The sequence below is a fragment of the Apteryx mantelli genome, assembly GCF_036417845.1.
Source record: "Apteryx mantelli isolate bAptMan1 chromosome Z unlocalized genomic scaffold, bAptMan1.hap1 SUPER_Z_unloc_2, whole genome shotgun sequence".
NCBI classification, from domain to species: Eukaryota; Metazoa; Chordata; class Aves; order Apterygiformes; family Apterygidae; genus Apteryx; species Apteryx mantelli.
The window spans coordinates 1,183,213-1,203,287 of record NW_027118457.1 but is presented as its reverse complement, the minus strand read 5'-3'; the positions used below and the strand labels follow the sequence as shown (position 1 = coordinate 1,203,287).

The window sequence follows — 20,075 nt, the reverse complement described above, 5'->3', positions numbered from 1 at the left end:
CGGGTCGCTTAGTCCTCAGCGCTGCCTCCGGGAGGGAGGCCGAAAGAACGAACGTTCCGCATCAAGAGTTACCTTGGTTACCCGGGCCAGAACGCCTCCTACTGTCGCAGCTTCTGGGGAGATCGAGGGTCCGCTGCTGCATTTTTGCTTCCTCCTTTCAGCCCGCCCCTTCGGGAGTAAGCGCAAAAAACCGCTCGCTCGTCCGGCTTTGCTCTTTGTCAGCATTTGCTATTGTCGGTTCCGCCTCTGTAACAAAGACAGAAAATTGCATTTCGCTTCCAACAAAACACTTTGATTTACACGCGTTCTTTTTCTCTTTCCCGTGGTTTTTTTTTTTTTTTTTCTTTCCCCCCTTTCTTTCTTTTTCCTTCTTTCCCTCAAAGGAAAGGTCTTAATACACCGCTTTGCATCGTACGTTACGGGGTAAGCCGTTTGGAAACGCTACAGGGCCGACGCCGCGCCGCAACCCTGCTCCGGGGCCCGCCTGCCCCCCCGCTCCGCTCCGCCGCGCCGCCTCCGCAGGGGCGAGCGCGTGCCCCGGCCCGCGCTGCCAACGAACTGGCGCCCTAAACGCCGCGCACGCAAAACGCAAAGTCACACCCGCGCTCCCGGCGCGGCGCCGGGTCCCAGCCCGCCCCCCCACTCGCCCCGCACCGCCGCCTCCACGCAGCGACGGCCGCAGCGGGCAGGATGCAGCCCGACGCCCCCCGAACCTATGCGTTCGCCTCACCCGGGGGCCCCACATCCTTCACTCCACGCCACCTCCGCACTCACCCGCCGCCGCCGCCGAGCGAAAACGCCCTCCCTGCTCGCCGCCATCTTGCTTCCCCGCCGCCGCGCATGCGCCGCTCGCCAACGGACTGCGGCGGCAGTGACGCTTGAGCACCGCGCACGTGCCGGCTCGGACAGCGCGGGGGGGGGGGAGCGAGGGGAGCGGGAGGGGCGGGGGGGAGCGAGGGGAGCGGGAGGGGAGCAGAGGGAGCCCGAGGGGCGGGGGGGAGCGAGGGGAGCCCGAGGGGCGGGGCGGAGTGCGAGGGGAGCGCGAGAGGCGGGGGGGGAGCGTGAGGGGAGCAGGGGGGCCCGAGGAGCGGGGGGGAGCACGAGGGGAGCCCGAGAAGCGGGGGGGGAGCGCGGGGGCGGGGGGGAGCGCGAGGGGACCAGGGGGAGCGCGAGGGGCGGGGCGGAGCGCGAGGGGAGCAAGGGGAGCCCGAGAGGAGCCTGAGAAGCAGGGGGGAGCCCAAGAAGCGGGGGGGAGCGCGAGGGGAGCAGGGGGAGTGCGAGGGGCGGGGCAGAGCGCGAGGGGAGCAAGGGGAGCCCGAGGAGCGGGGGGGAGCGTGAGAAGAGCCTGAGAAGCAGGGGGGAGCCCGAGAAGCAGGGGGGAGCGCGAGGGGAGCCCGAGAAGCGGGGGGGAGCGCGGGGGTGGGGGGGAGCGCGAGGGGAGCCCGAGAAGCGGGGGGGAGCGCGAGGGGCGGGTGGAGCGGGGAATCCCGAGGGGCGGGGGGGAGCCGGGGAGCCCGAGGGGCGGGGGGGAGCACGAAGGGAGGCGAGACCCGCAATGGCATGCTCGCGCCGCGGCGCTGCAGCCGGGCGGCTCACGCGTGCGAACCGCAGCCCGCCGCGGCAGCCCGGGACTCCCAGCGAGCGCCCCGAGGCTGCCCGAGCCCGTGGCCGCTCCAAGAGCACCGGGAAGGGGCGACGAGCACGCTCCATTCGCTTACCCGTTACCGAAACGGCGGAGAGCAGCAGCAAACATGGCGACCGGCACTGAGCATGTGCGCGCCGGCTGTCTGCGCATGCGCGCCCCCCCCCACCTGGTGCAGTACCGCTTTTTGGACACAGGGTGGCAGCAGTGAGCGCGGCGGAACGCTGTGCGCGTGCGCGCCCCCCCCACAGGGTGCAGTACCGATTTTTGGACACAGGGTGGCAGCAGTGAGCACGGCGGAACCCAGTGCGCACGCGAGCCCCCCCACAGGGTGCAGTACCGATTTTTGGACACAGGGTGGCAGCAGTGAGCACGGCGGAACCCAGTGCGCATGCGCGCCCCCCTTTATCGTGCCGTACCGCTTTTTGGACGCCCCGAGGGCAGCAGGGCGCGCGGCCGGCCGCCGTGCGCCTGCGCGCCCCCCTTTCCGTGCCGTACTGCTTTTTTGACGCCCCGAGGGCAGCAGGGCGCGCGGCCGCCCCCGGCACGCGCACACCGCTGCAGAGCCCCCCCGCCCGCCCTTTGCAGACATTTCACCACCCTCGCCTCGGCTCATCTGCCTTTATTTACAGCGCCTGCTGCGAGGCGCAGCGTCGCCGCGTGTCATGCTCGAGCCGCTGCTCCTAGAGGCTTCAGTAACAGCGCTTTCCTTTGAACATCGTTGCAAAATACTCCACAGACAAAAAAGAGTCAGAGGCTGCACTTAAAAAAACAAAACGAAAACAAAAAAACCACCCACCTACTTAACGGGACAATTTGCAAGCGTTCCAAGAAGCAGCCGTTCTTCTTTAGAACTTTCGACCTCTCGCCTTTACTGATCGTTAAACAAAATAAACAGCCCAAAGCAAGCCGCGCTATTTGCTTGACAGACTGCTCGGTTTTTATTATTAAACGGTACGAGATGCTGGCACGCGGCATGTCTTCTTCGGATTCTTGGGCTGACGTTCCTTCGGCCGCACGCACGCGGTCAAAGGCGTCTTTTTCACGTCCCGCCGTCAGGGCCTCCCCAGCAATTCCCGCAGCGACTCCCCCCTCGGGACAAACAGCTCGAGGACACGCACGGTCTTGCTAAAAGAACGGGGGGGGGGGGGGGGGAACAAACGCGTGCGCTGAGCGCGGCACTCGCAGACCCGATCTTCGGGTCCAAAAGAAAACTCTCTAAAGCGGACCAGGCGGGCCAAAGAGGTCCCTTCTTTGCGCCACGCTTCTTTCCTCGCACAGACGTCGGCCGCCTCTGCCCGCTCTCACGGTATCCCCTACCGGCAAGGACACGGCGAAACGTTTCGGAAACGACGGCGTTTCCCAGAAGCGTTTCCGCCGCCTTGGGAAAACGGCCGAAGGAGAGGCTCACGCGGGGCGCGTAGCTAGAAAGAACGCTCCGCACAAAGGCCTAAAATGACCAGCCCGGAGCAGGGATCCCGGGCTCTCCGGGAGCGCAGGAGTTCTCACGTCCTTACTGAGCAGAGACCGCTGCCCGTGAAACACGAGACGCCGCAGCGACGCCGATCGTTGGAGGGAAGCCTGCAATAAGAGCGAAAGAAAAGCAGACGTTGAGGACAAAGACCAAGTTACGAGCCCCTCGCGATTCAGACACGCTTCTAGATTTACCGCCTATTTCAAGGCGCGCCTTCGGCAATTCCGTCCAATTGATTTTCCCCGAAGCCCGAGACGCGGACGAAACGCCTCTCAAAGGAAGGTACGGCATAACCGCTCTGGCCTATAAACTACCGGTTTCGACGCAGGAAAAGCACAGGGAAAGCACTAGCGTTCCCCCCAAGAAACCACGTCCAAGCGGACCGATGAAGTAGGCCCCAAGTCTGAAAGCGGACCTAAAGGAGCCCGTTTGGCGGTCGCGAGCTGGAATACACCGTTCTCCTTCTCACTAACAACCTCCCGTAGAGACCGGCAGCTGTACAGCGCCTTCTACGCTACACGGAGGAGTCGGATAGCGGGCAGATGCCGCGTCCCGAATGCGCAACTAGAGATTGGAACGCACGGACGTAAACAAACGCCCGTGACGTAGCGGAGGTCTAGCGTATTCACGTTTACCGTGCGTCAGTTCTCCTCTGCGGACAGGCCGTTCCATCTTCTTTACTCGTTAGCTGACAGACGCCCTAGGAGAAAGCAAAGAAAGGAAGAAATTCAAAAGGAAATGAAACAGATCGGAGGGAGCCTCAAAGGCTTTGATCCATCCCCCCAGGCAGCCGAACCACCTTCGCAAAGGCACACCTCAAAAGACACGTCCTTCCGGGATCGCTGCACAGCCCAGCCAGAAAAGAGGAACAGAAACAAACAGAACGAGAAGGCTGCAGAGGGGGACGGAGGGCCGGAAAGGAGCCTGCTGTCCAGCGATGGTATTTTACCGCTCCTTGCGCGTTAGCAGCCCCTTTCAGATGCTTAAGCCCAAATTCTCTCAGCCCTTAACAGCTTCAGTACCCGCGGCACCTAGTTTTTCCACGCTCTCCAGTCTTCCTCGCTCTTTCCCGTCTCGGGCGAAAAGCCTCCCAGACCCCGTCTGCACTTACGCGCTTCCTTAAAACAGGATCGCCGAAATCAACCGAACGGGCTGAGCTGCTCCTCTTCCACTCGCCGGCCCTCGGAACGTCAGCCTGCAAACGAATCGGACCACCGAGGTCACCGGCAGAGTCTCCTTTCGGAGCTCGGCCCCCCCCAAGCTTTAACGACGGTTTCCCAAGCGGGGCAAACGCAGGGCCTCCCTTCGGCCCCGGAACGGTTTTTATCGCGGGCTCCCAAGTCGCCGTTACGACACTAAGCGGCAAAGCAAGGCAAAGACAGCTGGGGTCGCAGCTTACCCACCTAGGCACGAAAATTCTTCTTTGAGGCCTCCCTCGCTGCTTTTGCCAGGTAAACACACCAAAACAAAGCTCCCGACAGGCAGCTGAGGCTTCACATGGACCTCGGGGCCCCGCTAGCAACGGCGACGCCGGAGCCGCCGGGCTACCAGGCGCTATTCCCCCCCCCTCCCCTCCCCTCCCCTGCCCTGCCGGCCCGCGAACCGCGGCTTATTACTCACGAGTCCGGGAAGGACGCCGCCGACCTTCCCGCGGCCGAAGGCTCCTCGTCAGGAGCGGGCAGAGAACCTTTCCGCCGGCATTCGGAGTCTCCCGGCCGCTCTCGACACCCGATAACTTGCCGAGAAAGGGCTGAGGGCGGGAGCCTGCAGTTCTTCACGGCAGCACACAGTCGTTCCCCGATGTGCCGAACGCCTAGCATTAACACAATTTAGAAATACAAAAATACCACCGCTACAGGGCGCAAAGCCAAGCTGAAATTTCGGCAGCCAAAGCAAACCTCTGCGCGCCCGACAGAACGAGCCACGTGCATCGGCGCCTACAGCTCCTCAAGGCTAGCGAGGCCTCGTGGGCGACGTTCCTCTGGCAGGCTGCGCAGCTGAACTCCCCCGTGTCGCCTAAGAGTCCGTGACGTGACGTATTCAAAGCTCAGCAGAAATTAACAATCCAAAGTTGTTTCTAAGCACAAAAGCGGATCTACTACACGAGAAGGAAGGAGTCCTAATTCCGCAAGGCTTTACCTTTTCTTCGAGCTGCCGTCTTCCTGCTGCCCCAAATACCATTGCCAGGCAATTAACCTGGGGTCGCGCTAAATGAGCCTTCCTCTTCGTTTTACAATTCGCACGCTTGCCTCTCCCTCTCTCTCTGGCCACCTGACCGCCGTTCCCCGAAGACGGGAATTTGCCGTCTTGGAGCTCTTAAAGCACGACGCTTCACAGATGCAGAGAGTCACGCGCACGGAAACGGATGGACGCAGCGTCCTTTCCGTAACGCGTACGCACCTTCCGTTAGATGTCGCTCATCTGTTATTCCGATCGCTATTACCGGCGAACCTTCCTCACCGGGAGGAACGGGCTTTCCCTTTCGGGGCGACGGAGACGGCTCTCGCTCGGTTCCCTTTAATTTTATTACTTCGGCTCGCTTACGTTTTTCTGTCTCTTCAGCTTCAGCCGTGGCAACGAATCTAAAAATTAAATATCCTATCTTTCCTTTTCTACGTACGCGTGTACGATAACAAAACAAAATACAAATGACCGAAGCAAAACTAAGGCAGCTACGGTTAACAAGAGGCGCAGGGCAGCAACGGGTCGCTTAGTCCTCAGCGCTGCCTCCGGGAGGGAGGCCGAAAGAACGAACGTTCCGCATCAAGAGTTACCTTGGTTACCCGGGCCAGAACGCCTCCTACTGTCGCAGCTTCTGGGGAGATCGAGGGTCCGCTGCTGCATTTTTGCTTCCTCCTTTCAGCCCGCCCCTTCGGGAGTAAGCGCAAAAAACCGCTCGCTCGTCCGGCTTTGCTCTTTGTCAGCATTTGCTATTGTCGGTTCCGCCTCTGTAACAAAGACAGAAAATTGCATTTCGCTTCCAACAAAACACTTCGATTTACACGCGTTCTTTTTCTCTTTCCCGTGGTTTTTTTTTTTTTTTTCTTTCCCCCCTTTCTTTCTTTTTCCTTCTTTCCCTCAAAGGAAAGGTCTTAATACACCGCTTTGCATCGTACGTTACGGGGTAAGCCGTTTGGAAACACTACAGGGCCGACGCCGCGCCGCAACCCTGCTCCGGGGCCCGCCTGCCCCCCCGCTCCGCTCCGCCGCGCCGCCTCCGCAGGGGCGAGCGCGTGCCCCGGCCCGCGCTGCCAACGAACTGGCGCCCTAAACGCCGCGCACGCAAAACGCAAAGTCACACCCGCGCTCCCGGCGCGGCGCCGGGTCCCAGCCCGCCCCCCCACTCGCCCCGCACCGCCGCCTCCACGCAGCGACGGCCGCAGCGGGCAGGATGCAGCCCGACGCCCCCCGAACCTATGCGTTCGCCTCACCCGGGGGCCCCACATCCATCACTCCACGCCACCTCCGCACTCACCCGCCGCCGCCGCCGAGCGAAAACGCCCTCCCTGCTCGCCGCCATCTTGCTTCCCCGCCGCCGCGCATGCGCCGCTCGCCAACGGACTGCGGCGGCAGTGACGCTTGAGCACCGCGCACGTGCCGGCTCGGACAGCGCGGGGGGGGGGGAGCGAGGGGAGCGGGAGGGGCGGGGGGGAGCGAGGGGAGCGGGAGGGGAGCAGAGGGAGCCCGAGGGGCGGGGGGGAGCGAGGGGAGCCCGAGAGGCGGGGCGGAGTGCGAGGGGAGCGCGAGAGGCGGGGGGGGAGCGTGAGGGGAGCAGGGGGGCCCGAGGAGCGGGGGGGAGCGTGAGAGGAGCCTGAGAAGCAGGGGGGAGCCCGAGAAGCGGGGGGGAGCGCGAGGGGAGCCCGAGAAGCGGGGGGGAGCGCGGGGGTGGGGGGGAGCGCGAGGGGAGCCCGAGAAGCGGGGGGGAGCGCGAGGGGCGGGTGGAGCGGGGAATCCCGAGGGGCGGGGGGGAGCCGGGGAGCCCGAGGGGCGGGGGGGAGCACGAAGGGAGGCGAGACCCGCAATGGCATGCTCGCGCCGCGGCGCTGCAGCCGGGCGGCTCACGCGTGCGAACCGCAGCCCGCCGCGGCAGCCCGGGACTCCCAGCGAGCGCCCCGAGGCTGCCCGAGCCCGTGGCCGCTCCAAGAGCACCGGGAAGGGGCGACGAGCACGCTCCATTCGCTTACCCGTTACCGAAACGGCGGAGAGCAGCAGCAAACATGGCGACCGGCACTGAGCATGTGCGCGCCGGCTGTCTGCGCATGCGCGCCCCCCCCACCGGGTGCAGTACCGCTTTTTGGACACAGGGTGGCAGCAGTGAGCGCGGCGGAACGCTGTGCGCGTGCGCGCCCCCCCCACAGGGTGCAGTACCGATTTTTGGACACAGGGTGGCAGCAGTGAGCGCGGCGGAACGCTGTGCGCGTGCGCGCCCCCCCCACAGGGTGCAGTACCGCTTTTTGGACACAGGGTGGCAGCAGTGAGCGCGGCGGAACGCTGTGCGCACGCGCGCCCCCCCCACAGGGTGCAGTACCGCTTTTTGGACACAGGGTGGCAGCAGTGAGCACGGCGGAACGCTGTGCGCACGCGCGCCCCCCCCACAGGGTGCAGTACCGATTTTTGGACACAGGGTGGCAGCAGTGAGCACGGCGGAACCCAGTGCGCATGCGCGCCCCCCTTTATCGTGCCGTACCGCTTTTTTGACGCCCCGAGGGCAGCAGGGCGCGCGGCCGCCCCCGGCACGCGCACACCGCTGCAGAGCCCCCCCGCCCGCCCTTTGCAGACATTTCACCACCCTCGCCTCGGCTCATCTGCCCTTATTTACAGCGCCTGCTGCGAGGCGCAGCGTCGCCGCGTGTCGTGCTCGAGCCGCTGCTCCTAGAGGCTTCAGTAACAGCGCTTTCCTTTGAACATCGTTGCAAAATACTCCACAGACAAAAAAGAGTCAGAGGCTGCACTTAAAAAAACAAAACGAAAACAAAAAAACCACCCACCTACTTAACGGGACAATTTGCAAGCGTTCCAAGAAGCAGCCGTTCTTCTTTAGAACTTTCGACCTCTCGCCTTTACTGATCGTTAAACAAAATAAACAGCCCAAAGCAAGCCGCGCTATTTGCTTGACAGACTGCTCGGTTTTTATTATTAAACGGTACGAGATGCTGGCACGCGGCATGTCTTCTTCGGATTCTTGGGCTGACGTTCCTTCGGCCGCACGCACGCGGTCAAAGGCGTCTTTTTCACGTCCCGCCGTCAGGGCCTCCCCAGCAATTCCCGCAGCGACTCCCCCCTCGGGACAAACAGCTCGAGGACACGCACGGTCTTGCTAAAAGAACGGGGGTGGGGGGGGGGGGGAACAAACGCGTGCGCTGAGCGCGGCACTCGCAGACCCGATCTTCGGGTCCAAAAGAAAACTCTCTAAAGCGGACCAGGCGGGCCAAAGAGGTCCCTTCTTTGCGCCACGCTTCTTTCCTCGCACAGACGTCGGCCGCCTCTGCCCGCTCTCACGGTATCCCCTACCGGCAAGGACACGGCGAAACGTTTCGGAAACGACGGCGTTTCCCAGAAGCGTTTCCGCCGCCTTGGGAAAACGGCCGAAGGAGAGGCTCACGCGGGGCGCGTAGCTAGAAAGAACGCTCCGCACAAAGGCCTAAAATGACCAGCCCGGAGCAGGGATCCTGGGCTCTCCGGGAGCGCAGGAGTTCTCACGTCCTTACTGAGCAGAGACCGCTGCCCGTGAAACACGAGACGCCGCAGCGACGCCGATCGTTGGAGGGAAGCCTGCAATAAGAGCGAAAGAAAAGCAGACGTTGAGGACAAAGACCAAGTTACGAGCCCCTCGCGATTCAGACACGCTTCTAGATTTACCGCCTATTTCAAGGCGCGCCTTCGGCAATTCCGTCCAATTGATTTTCCCCGAAGCCCGAGACGCGGACGAAACGCCTCTCAAAGGAAGGTACGGCATAACCGCTCTGGCCTATAAACTACCGGTTTCGACGCAGGAAAAGCACAGGGAAAGCACTAGCGTTCCCCCCAAGAAACCACGTCCAAGCGGACCGATGAAGTAGGCCCCAAGTCTGAAAGCGGACCTAAAGGAGCCCGTTTGGCGGTCGCGAGCTGGAATACGCCGTTCTCCTTCTCACTAACAACCTCCCGTAGAGACCGGCAGCTGTACAGCGCCTTCTACGCTACACGGAGGAGTCGGATAGCGGGCAGATGCCGCGTCCCGAATGCGCAACTAGAGATTTGAACGCACGGACGTAAACAAACGCCCGAGACGTAGCGGAGGTCTAGCGTATTCACGTTTACCGTGCGTCAGTTCTCCTCTGCGGACAGGCCGTTCCATCTTCTTTACTCGTTAGCTGACAGACGCCCTAGGAGAAAGCAAAGAAAGGAATGTTATGGAAAATCAGGCTCGCCGGCCTCCATAACAGGGTCCGACCCTAGGTTCCTGCTGAGGCAGAAGTTCGAAGTCAGATTGAAGAAAAATAAAATTTAATGACATATGTGTGGTAATTACAGCTCGAGCTGGGTGCCTCCAAAGAGGGACCCCGAACAAAGAAATCCCTGGGCAATTATACCCTTACAATCTAAATTCCCCACCCCTTAAGCGATAGTTTGGACCAATAGTAATAATTACAGCTCGATTCTTCCCCTTCTTCGCTGGGCCCCTTCATTGTCTCTAGGCAGGCCGCTGCTTATCTTCAAGGTTGGCTACTCCTGCTGTCCATGTAACTTCTTTATCCCTCCAGCTTGAACCGGCTCTGGGGCCCCCCTTTTACTTTTCTAAGTAAAAGTTCACAGCAAGTTCACAGCCTGAGGCCTAAGGCTTCAGCAAATCTAGCTACTAATGCTAAGCAAGTTATGCTAAGCAATTAATTCTAGACAGCTTCAGTTCAATATTCTCTAACAGTCCTCCCTTTGTTTTTATTAAGCATCCCTGCTAATATGTTAAGCAGAGTTCTCGAAGCCTTTCGAGGCGTACTATCACTCTCCATAATCTTATATACAATATGGTTGTAAGCAATAGGCATAACATGGTCAAACTTAACATAACTATTACTGGGTGCAACATGTGATTATAGATCCCTGTTGCAGTTGGTGACCATCCCAGAAGAGTCTCCCACCAATGATATTCTCCATTCTTCTTCACTCTTTCCAAGATATGGAGTATCTCTTCCGCATCATGATGAACAGTGATTAGAGTTTTTTGTCCATTATTTCGGATGCGTTTTAACAGTTGACACAGGTCATCATGTTGTAGTAGTTTCTGTACCAATGTAAGGTTCATTCCGATGGGGGTAGGTAATAAATCTTGACTTAAGGTATAATTAGATTGTATTAATTGATGAGACACAACAGGAGCTGAATAATTAAAGTCACAGCCCATAACTTTAGAAAAATTACAAACACAAATATTTGAATGATTACTTGTGTCTACAGTAATGTTATCTATGAATATAAGATTACAGAGAGTTCTCATACAGACACACCCTTTTCCAATATATACAAGTACAGTTTCAGGGGTTTCATCAGGGTGTATTTCAAAATGACAAACATTTTGTTCCGTATCAAGACAAATGTCTTGAGCTTTGATGGTATTACTCTCACAAATAAATCCTTGTTGTTTCCGTACAACACATGCGTTAACATCAACAGTTTGCCATTTGTTTCTGTTTCGTTGAGCCCATACTCTATGTTCTATCGGATAGAGTATAGTCCCGTTGTGGCTTAATCCCAGCGCAATGATCGGGTATATGGTGTATACCGAAGCATTGCGTATTGTTAAGACAAAAGCTGTGGCCTTATTATCGATGGGGTTATAAGTAAAATTGACTAAGTACCACCAGGACTGGAATTCTTTTTCAAATTTAGTTGCATTATCCCAAATTACCTTTCGAATTTCAGTGGGTAAGGTGCCCTCTTCACCTTCCCTTATGATTGCTGCTACCATAGATTGCATCCACAGTTGCGCTTGGATACAACTGAGAGCTAGAGAAACATTAATTTGGACTGCACCAAGTGCATCCACAATCAATTGGTGGTCCCTTTCGTTAATTCCTTCCCACTGAGGCAATACATCAGACAACAGCCATTGGTTAGTTCCCAGTGCTAATAGGGAGGACCGAAATGGGTGTTCTAATTTGTTTAAGTCACCTGTTGTTGTGCTCAATTTATTTACGAGTACCTCGGCATCTATACTATTTAAGACTCCCAATCCTGTTCCTATGATACCGGTTACATCTCTCCTTGTTTGTCTTGAAGAGGCGAGGGTTCGTCCACGTAGCCATGCTAACCATCCTGTATAGGACGTTCTTAGGAATGGTGAACAAGCTGGTTTGATTGTAGAGATATTAATTTGCATTAACAGTTCTATTCGTTTAAGAGACCATGATGGATTAAATAACACTTGTTGTTGACCCGTATTTTTAACTACATATGGTCCTGCCTTTACTATTATGGGAGACACTTTACTCGAGGGAGTCATTCTGGATTGATCCAAGGGAGTCAATTTTGATTGATCTGAGCTAACACAGGAGACCCAGGCTTCTATTTCTCCTTTGGCAGATACTGATATACAACACTTTTGGTCAGTTTTACACTGTTTTTTTACAGCATTTGCTTTTAGTTTCTGTCAATACTGTTTCATGTAAGTTTGCTGACATACAACAAAAGGTTAAATTGAATTCATTCGTTCCTATCCCTGAATAACTAAACCAAATTTGGTTTCCTTTGGTATTGTTTTCAGTATAATTTTGTATATCATAATTATCTTGTCTTATTAACTGTATACTTATCCATCCGGAACTTGTGTATAGAAACAATATTAGGCACATCCACGGAGCATGCGTGGTTGTCTTCATTGCTCTGTAGTGACACCTGCTGTACTCACTTCTTGGTCTGCCATTCGTGTCACGTGTGAGTGGTAAAATCCAATTCTCTTTCCCTAGGATTTTAACAGTGTAATAAGAACTTAACAATACAGTGTAGGGTCCTTCCCATTTTGGTTCCAATTTACTTTTTCGTGGGAATACTTTTACCAACACTTTATCTCCAGGTTGTATATTTTGCACTTGTATTTCGGGTGGTGTAGATTGATACCATTGAGCATATTTTTTAAGATTTTCAAACCTTTTTTGCATACCTATAACATACTGGGTTAGCCGTTCGTTCATCTCCGTCCAACAGGCTGGTCTTAGCTGGGATATAAGTTCCTGGTATAGCCAATTGATGCCCAAATAAGACTTCTGCTGGGGATAATCCTACCAGTTGTCTAGGGGTTGTTCTAATTTCCCACAGCACTAAGTTTAAGGCGTTAGGCCATTTGAGTCTTGCCTGTGTACATACCCATGCTAACTTGTTTTTAATAGTTCTGTTCTTTCTCTCAATTTGTCCTCAAGACTAGGGATGATAAGGTGTGTACAATTCTCTATGAATTCCTAGCATTTGATATAATTTCCCTAAAACTCCTGCTGAAAAGTGAGAACCCCTATCTGAATCTATAGTTTCTGGGACTCCATACCTAGGGACAATTTCTTTTAACAAGGCTTTAATCACTGCAGCCGTATCTGCTTTGCAGGTAGGAAAGGCTTCCACCCAGCCGCTTAGTTGATCAACTATCACAAGGAGATGTTTAAATCCTTCTGCTGCTGGCATGTCAGCATAGTCAATTTGTAGACGCTGGAATGGAAAATAAGCCCTTGGGCGGCCTCCTCTGTTAATCTTTGGATAAGTATCGTTAAATTTTTGGCAAGTTTGGCAGGTTGTTGTTATGCATTTCGCAACCACATGCACTCGGGAGCTGCTCAGGTTTGTAGAATACATGAGGCAACAGTTGATGCTCCTCCATGTCCATGATCATGATATCACCTATCCGTAGAAAGTAAATACCTTAAGGAAAGGATGGGCTTACCCCTGATAGTCCAAATTCCTTTTTCATCTTGAACTGCTTCCCACTTTTTCCAATTCTCTTTCTTCTTCTGTGGCACATACACAGTCATTGGGTGACCCAAAACTACAGGTCGTGTTTTTCTAATAAGGGCTGCTGTAGCTGCTATCGCTCTGATGCATCCTGGAGTGCCTTTGATTACCGCATCTAGTTGGGTGAAGTAATAGGCCACTGGCCTACGCTGAGGACCTAGTTTTTGACTGAATACTCCACTTGCTACTCCGTCGTTCATGAACAAATAATTCACATGGCTTACTATAATCTGGTAGTCCTAGAGCCGGGGCTGAAACCAACACCCTTTTTACAGATGTAAAAGCTTTCTCTTTTTCTGGAGTCCAGGTCAAAGGCTCTGTCTCCTCCGTTTTTGTTGCCTGGACCAATGGTTTGGTAAACTCTCCCAACCCAGGAATCCATGGCTGACAAAATCCTACAGCTCCTAAAAATCCCCTAAATTGCTTTTTTGTTATAGGTCGGGGTATATTGAGAATTGTCTTTACCCGTTCTGGATCAATTAATCTGTGTCTTTCCTTCAAGATAAGCCCCAAATATTTTACCTCTTGTTGACACAGCTGGAGTTTGGACGGAGATGCTCGATGCCCTTTCTCTGCAAGAGCATTACATAGAGAAATAGTGTCTTTCAAACACGTCTCGTAATCTTTACTTGCTAATAACAAATCATCCACATATTGTATTAACACTGAATGTCCTGGAAGTTTGATATCTGCAAGATCATTTTTAAGTATGTGTGAAAAAAAGAAAAAAAAAAATAGTCAGAGACCCAGTAAATCCCTGTGGTAGTCTAGTCCAAGTCAATTGTTGTCCCTTCCAAGTGAAGGCAAAAAGATCTTGGCTGTCCTCAGCTACTGGTATACTAAAAAAGGCTGCTGTTAAATCAATCACGGTAAAATAAGTTGCCCAGTGGGGTATCTGTGGTAATATAGTTGATGGGTCAGGAACTACTGGATGCGGAGCGATTACATGTTGTTTTACAACTCTTAGGTCTTGTACAAACCGATACTCCGGATTGCCATTTAGAATCCTGCCTATTCTTTTTAACTGGCAGAATCGGGGTGTTGAATGGGGATTCACAAACTCTAAGGATACCCAATTTTAGATGGTGATCATTTTGCTTTTGGATACTCTTCTCTGCTTCCTTTGGGATAGGGTATTGTTTAACCACAGGAGGTAATCCCCCCTTTGTTTTGATTGAGACTGGACTAGCTGATTTCAATAGTCCAACATCCATTCCTGAAGAGCTCCATAACTTTCCAGGAACTGATTCTAAACCTGTCGGAATTTGCAGATTAGTTAACTCTGGTTCTGATGTCTCAGCCAGAACACCCCCCCTTTCCCGCCCAACAACGGTTTACATCCAGAATTGAGTGTTTTTCATCTGGAGTGAACAAGGCTTCAAGGAGCATTTGCACACACACACACCCCCCAGGCAGGATCATATGCCCACAGTATTCCTCTTACAATTTATAACACTTTCTCTGGATCTTCCCTAAGCCTGGGAGTTTGTTGACTCCATGCAATCAAATCTTGGGGCCCCCAGGGTCGGTAAATTCGCGTTGTAGCTACCCGAGGTGCCCCGTCCGGACCTGGCGGGGGCACTCCTGGCACAGGAACGACATGCAAAGGGGCTTGAAAGGCAGAGGGGGAAGGCAAGGGGGGGTATAGAGAAGTTGAAACAGAGGATAGCGCATAGGGTGGAGCAGTTTCCACAAGCGTTTTAGCAGCTGTACTACTTTCAATACTCTGAGAAAATTTTTCTTTGCCCAACTGTCCCATACATACCAATAATCCATTTGTCCGGGGAACCTATCCTGCAAATGGTGACGCAGGAAATTTAACTCCTGATGATCAAAGGTTCCCTGTGGCGGCCATCTGTTACCGTTCTCGTTCTTACCGAGGAGGCACGGGGCCTTCTCCCCAGACCCCGGACCATCACCACACAGACACCAATATGAGGAGTGGCAAAATGGCGTTTAATGAAGCGCGTCCTGCTCTTTTATAATGCTGTAAAGCCCCGCCTTCTTTTCCGGCAGCAGCGCTCCGCCCGTTACGACCTTCCCATGTTCCGCCCCGCAGTGCCTCCCTGCTCATCCTTTTTCCTCCACAGCCATCGTTCTGCCGGGTTACCATCCTTTGTCAGGAACAGCCAATCCTCCTGACATAGTTGGATCAACCCCCCCCCCCTTTTTTTTTTCCTCTTAGGTTCTTGGTACCATCAATCTTACTCTAGTTTTGCAGAATTTCGGCTAAGGGCGTCCCCTTTTCTATGCCGAATTTATTTCCCATATTGAGTTCCTGAAAAGTGCATCTTATGCTGATCAGGCAGCACGCTTCCTTATAATATACCTTTTTTTTTTTTCTTCTCTCTCAGCAACACCAGAATTTAAATTTTCATTACCCCCTGCAGCCGGCATGATTACACTCTCTCACTCTCACTCTCTCTCTCTGGGAACCGCACTCACACCACCTGAGTCTTTAACTGCTAGGACTGCCGTCCCTTCGCAGTGGGCGGCTCTGTCAGCCAACGGGTGCCCCTTTCGGTTCCCAGGTCATACGCACTCACACCAGTCACAGTACCGGTATCCACACTCACACTAGTCACAGTAACTCTAAGTTAGTCTTGCGGTGCGCCTTACGCTGATCAGCCTGCGCACTCCCCCCTTCCGGCCGGAGTGAGACGGGACTCGAACCCTCTCAAAACCTGGGCGTGGGACTCGAACCCACCCCAAAACCTGGGAGTGGGACTCGAACCCACTCCAAACCTGGGCGTGGGACTCGAACCCACCCCAAAACCTGGGCGTGGGACTCGAACCCACCCCAAAACCCGGGAGTGGGACTCGAACCCACCCCAAAACCTGGGCGTGGGACTCGAACCCACCCCAAAACCTGGGCGTGGGACTCGAACCCACCCCAAAACCTGGGCGTGGGACTCGAACCCACCCCAAAACCTGGGCGTGGGACTCAAACCCACCCCAAAACCTGGTACGCCTTACGGTGATCAGCCCGCGTACCCCTTACAGTGCACTTTGTTACCAAACCAGAATTTAGAATTTAGGCAGGAATTTAAGACTCACCCTCTCGGTGCCTCCCGTTGCCAAAGATCCCAGGTGAACTCACCCGATGGCGCCAGATGATCGTTTGGAGACGAGAGGCCCCGACAGTGGTCACCTAGGGTCCCATCTGGGTCGCCAAACTGTTATGGAAAATCAGGCTCGCTGGCCTCCATAACAGGGTCCGACCCTAGGTTCCTGCTGAGGCAGAAGTTCGAAGTCAGATTGAAGAAAAATAAAATTTAATGACATATGTGTGGTAATTACAGCTCGAGCTGGGTGCCTCCAAAGAGGGACCCCGAACAAAGAAATCCCTGGGCAATTATACCCTTACAATCTAAATTCCCCACCCCTTAAGCGATAGTTTGGACCAATAGTAATAATTACAGCTCGATTCTTCCCCTTCTTCGCTGGGCCCCTTCATTGTCTCTAGGCAGGCCGCTGCTTATCTTCAAGGTTGGCTACTCCTGCTGTCCATGTAACTTCTTTATCCCTCCAGCTTGAACCGGCTCTGGGGCCCCCCTTTTACTTATCTAAGTAAAAGTTCACAGCAAGTTCACAGCCTGAGGCCTAAGGCTTCAGCAAATTTAGCTACTAATGCTAAGCAAGTTATGCTAAGCAATTAATTCTAGACAGCTTCAGTTCAATATTCTCTAACAAGGAAGAAATTCAAAAGGAAATGAAACAGATCGGAGGGAGCCTCAAAGGCTTTGATCCATCCCCCCAGGCAGCCGAACCACCTTCGCAAAGGCACACCTCAAAAGACACGTCCTTCCGGGATCGCTGCACAGCCCAGCCAGAAAAGAGGAACAGAAACAAACAGAACGAGAAGGCTGCAGAGGGGGACGGAGGGCCGGAAAGGAGCCTGCTGTCCAGCGATGGTATCTTACCGCTCCTTGCGCGTTAGCAGCCCCTTTCAGATGCTTAAGCCCAAATTCTCTCAGCCCTTAACAGCTTCAGTACCCGCGGCACCTAGTTTTTCCACGCTCTCCAGTCTTCCTCGCTCTTTCCCGTCTCGGGCGAAAAGCCTCCCAGACCCCGTCTGCACTTACGCGCTTCCTTAAAACAGGATCGCCGAAATCAACCGAACGGGCTGAGCTGCTCCTCTTCCGCTCGCCGGCCCTCGGAACGTCAGCCTGCAAACGAATCGGACCACCGAGGTCACCGGCAGAGTCTCCTTTCGGAGCTCGGCCCCCCCCAAGCTTTAACGACGGTTTCCCAAGCGGGGCAAACGCAGGGCCTCCCTTCGGCCCCGGAACGGTTTTTATCGCGGGCTCCCAAGTCGCCGTTACGACACTAAGCGGCAAAGCAAGGCAAAGACAGCTGGGGTCGCAGCTTACCCACCTAGGCACGAAAATTCTTCTTTGAGGCCTCCCTCGCTGCTTTTGCCAGGTAAACACACCAAAACAAAGCTCCCGACAGGCAGCTGAGGCTTCACATGGACCTCGGGGCCCCGCTAGCAACGGCGACGCCGGAGCCGCCGGGCTACCAGGCGCTATTCCCCCCCCCTCCCCTCCCCTCCCCTCCCCTGCCGGCCCGCGAACCGCGGCTTATTACTCACGAGTCCGGGAAGGACGCCGCCGACCTTCCCGCGGCCGAAGGCTCCTCGTCAGGAGCGGGCAGAGAACCTTTCCGCCGGCATTCGGAGTCTCCCGGCCGCTCTCGACACCCGATAACTTGCCGAGAAAGGGCTGAGGGCGGGAGCCTGCAGTTCTTCACGGCAGCACACAGTCGTTCCCCGATGTGCCGAACGCCTAGCATTAACACAATTTAGAAATACAAAAATACCACCGCTACAGGGCGCAAAGCCAAGCTGAAATTTCGGCAGCCAAAGCAAACCTCTGCGCGCCCGACAGAACGAGCCACGTGCATCGGCGCCTACAGCTCCTCAAGGCTAGCGAGGCCTCGTGGGCGACGTTCCTCTGGCAGGCTGCGCAGCTGAACTCCCCCGTGTCGCCTAAGAGTCCGTGACGTGACGTATTCAAAGCTCAGCAGAAATTAACAATCCAAAGTTGTTTCTAAGCACAAAAGCGGATCTACTACACGAGAAGGAAGGAGTCCTAATTCCGCAAGGCTTTACCTTTTCTTCGAGCTGCCGTCTTCCTGCTGCCCCACATACCATTGCCAGGCAATTAACCTGGGGTCGCGCTAAATGAGCCTTCCTGAAAGCCACCTCTTCGTTTTACAATTCGCACGCTTGCCTCTCCCTCTCTCTCTGGCCACCTGACCGCCGTTCCCCGAAGACGGGAATTTGCCGTCTTGGAGCTCTTAAAGCACGACGCTTCACAGATGCAGAGAGTCATGCGCACGGAAACGGATGGACGCAGCGTCCTTTCCGTAACGCGTACGCACCTTCCGTTAGATGTCGCTCATCTGTTATTCCGATCGCTATTACCGGCGAACCTTCCTCACCGGGAGGAACGGGCTTTCCCTTTCGGGGCGACGGAGACGGCTCTCGCTCGGTTCCCTTTAATTTTATTACTTCGGCTCGCTTACGTTTCTCTGTCTCTTCAGCTTCAGCCGTGGCAACGAATCTAAAAATTAAATATCCTATCTTTCCTTTTCTACGTACGCGTGTACGATAACAAAACAAAATACAAACGACCGAAGCAAAACTAAGGCAGCTACGGTTAACAAGAGGCGCAGGGCAGCAACGGGTCGCTTAGTCCTCAGCGCTGCCTCCGGGAGGGAGGCCGAAAGAACGAACGTTCCGCATCAAGAGTTACCTTGGTTACCCGGGCCAGAACGCCTCCTACTGTCGCAGCTTCTGGGGAGATCGAGGGTCCGCTGCTGCATTTTTGCTTCCTCCTTTCAGCCCGCCCCTTCGGGAGTAAGCGCAAAAAACCGCTCGCTCGCCCGGCTTTGCTCTTTGTCAGCATTTGCTATTGTCGGTTCCGCCTCTGTAACAAAGACAGAAAATTGCATTTCGCTTCCAACAAAACACTTCGATTTACATGCGTTCTTTTTCTCTTTCCCGTGTGTTGCCCGTAAAGAAACACATAACTACGAAAGCAGTTATATGCGGTGCTTTATTCAGGGCCCGGGGTCTCAGGGACTCATGTCCAAAGCTGAGAATCCCAAATCCCCGTTTAACTTGGTTAATATTTATAGTGTTCGGTTACGTAACATAATCAACAGAATTGCTAAGCTACATGATTGTTTCCCATTTATAGTTTCTTCAGTTACTGTTGCCAAGATTTGCTTATCATTTACCTAGTTCATCAGATTGTGCTGTACCTAGTTCATCAGATTGTGCTGTACCCAACACCTGCAATTATACCTTCATCTTGTCTACCAAGTATAACCTATTCTAATCAATATAATGTAACAATTCCCCCCTTTGAAAATACTTCAAGTCTTCCAGACTGCAAGGATTTTCATCATCAGTTCCGCAGATTTCCATATTCTTTGGACCGTCTCAAACTGGTGATTGTAGCTGCAATGAATTATTTCCAATGTCTTCATATCTCGGGGGAAGTTCATGATTCTTCCTGGTAACAGCTTTTAAAATTTTCCCCAAGTGTTGCCGTTCCTTATTAACAATATTTTGAATCAAACGCAACACTCCCATAATAGCTAACATAATAATTATAATTATTATACACCATTGAATTAAAGATGCTACCCAACCAGAGATGTTCAATCCAAATGACTTTGCTAAAGCAGCAACCCAATTATGGGCACTTTCTTCTCTTTCTTCCTCAGTTGCATGTTCAATTTGCGTTAGCTGAGACAAATCACGTTCTACCGCGGCTGTAACATTCGGAATATGTACACAACAATGATCAATCTTATCTCGTAAATAACCACATACTCCATGTTCTTTTAGCAACAGCATATCTAATGCCATTCTATTTTGCAGGGTCATTTTTGTGGTTGCCTGTAATTGTAAGTTTATTTCCTTAAATCCTTCTTTAGTCACTCTTGCTAGCCTTTCCGTTTGTCCTAACAACC

The 20,075-nt window shown here is 54.1% G+C and overlaps 1 protein-coding gene across 1 annotated transcript; it reads right to left on the bottom strand.

Annotated features, from left to right (window-relative positions):
- Positions 1–9,934: 9,934 nt before the first annotated feature.
- Positions 9,935–12,041, bottom strand: LOC136995483 (uncharacterized). The gene has a single exon (XM_067316773.1). The coding sequence runs from the start codon at positions 11,593–11,595 to the stop codon at positions 10,051–10,053; it is 1,545 nt and encodes a 514-aa protein (XP_067172874.1). The 5' UTR covers positions 11,596–12,041; the 3' UTR covers positions 9,935–10,050.
- Between the last annotated feature and the right edge of the window lie 8,034 nt (positions 12,042–20,075).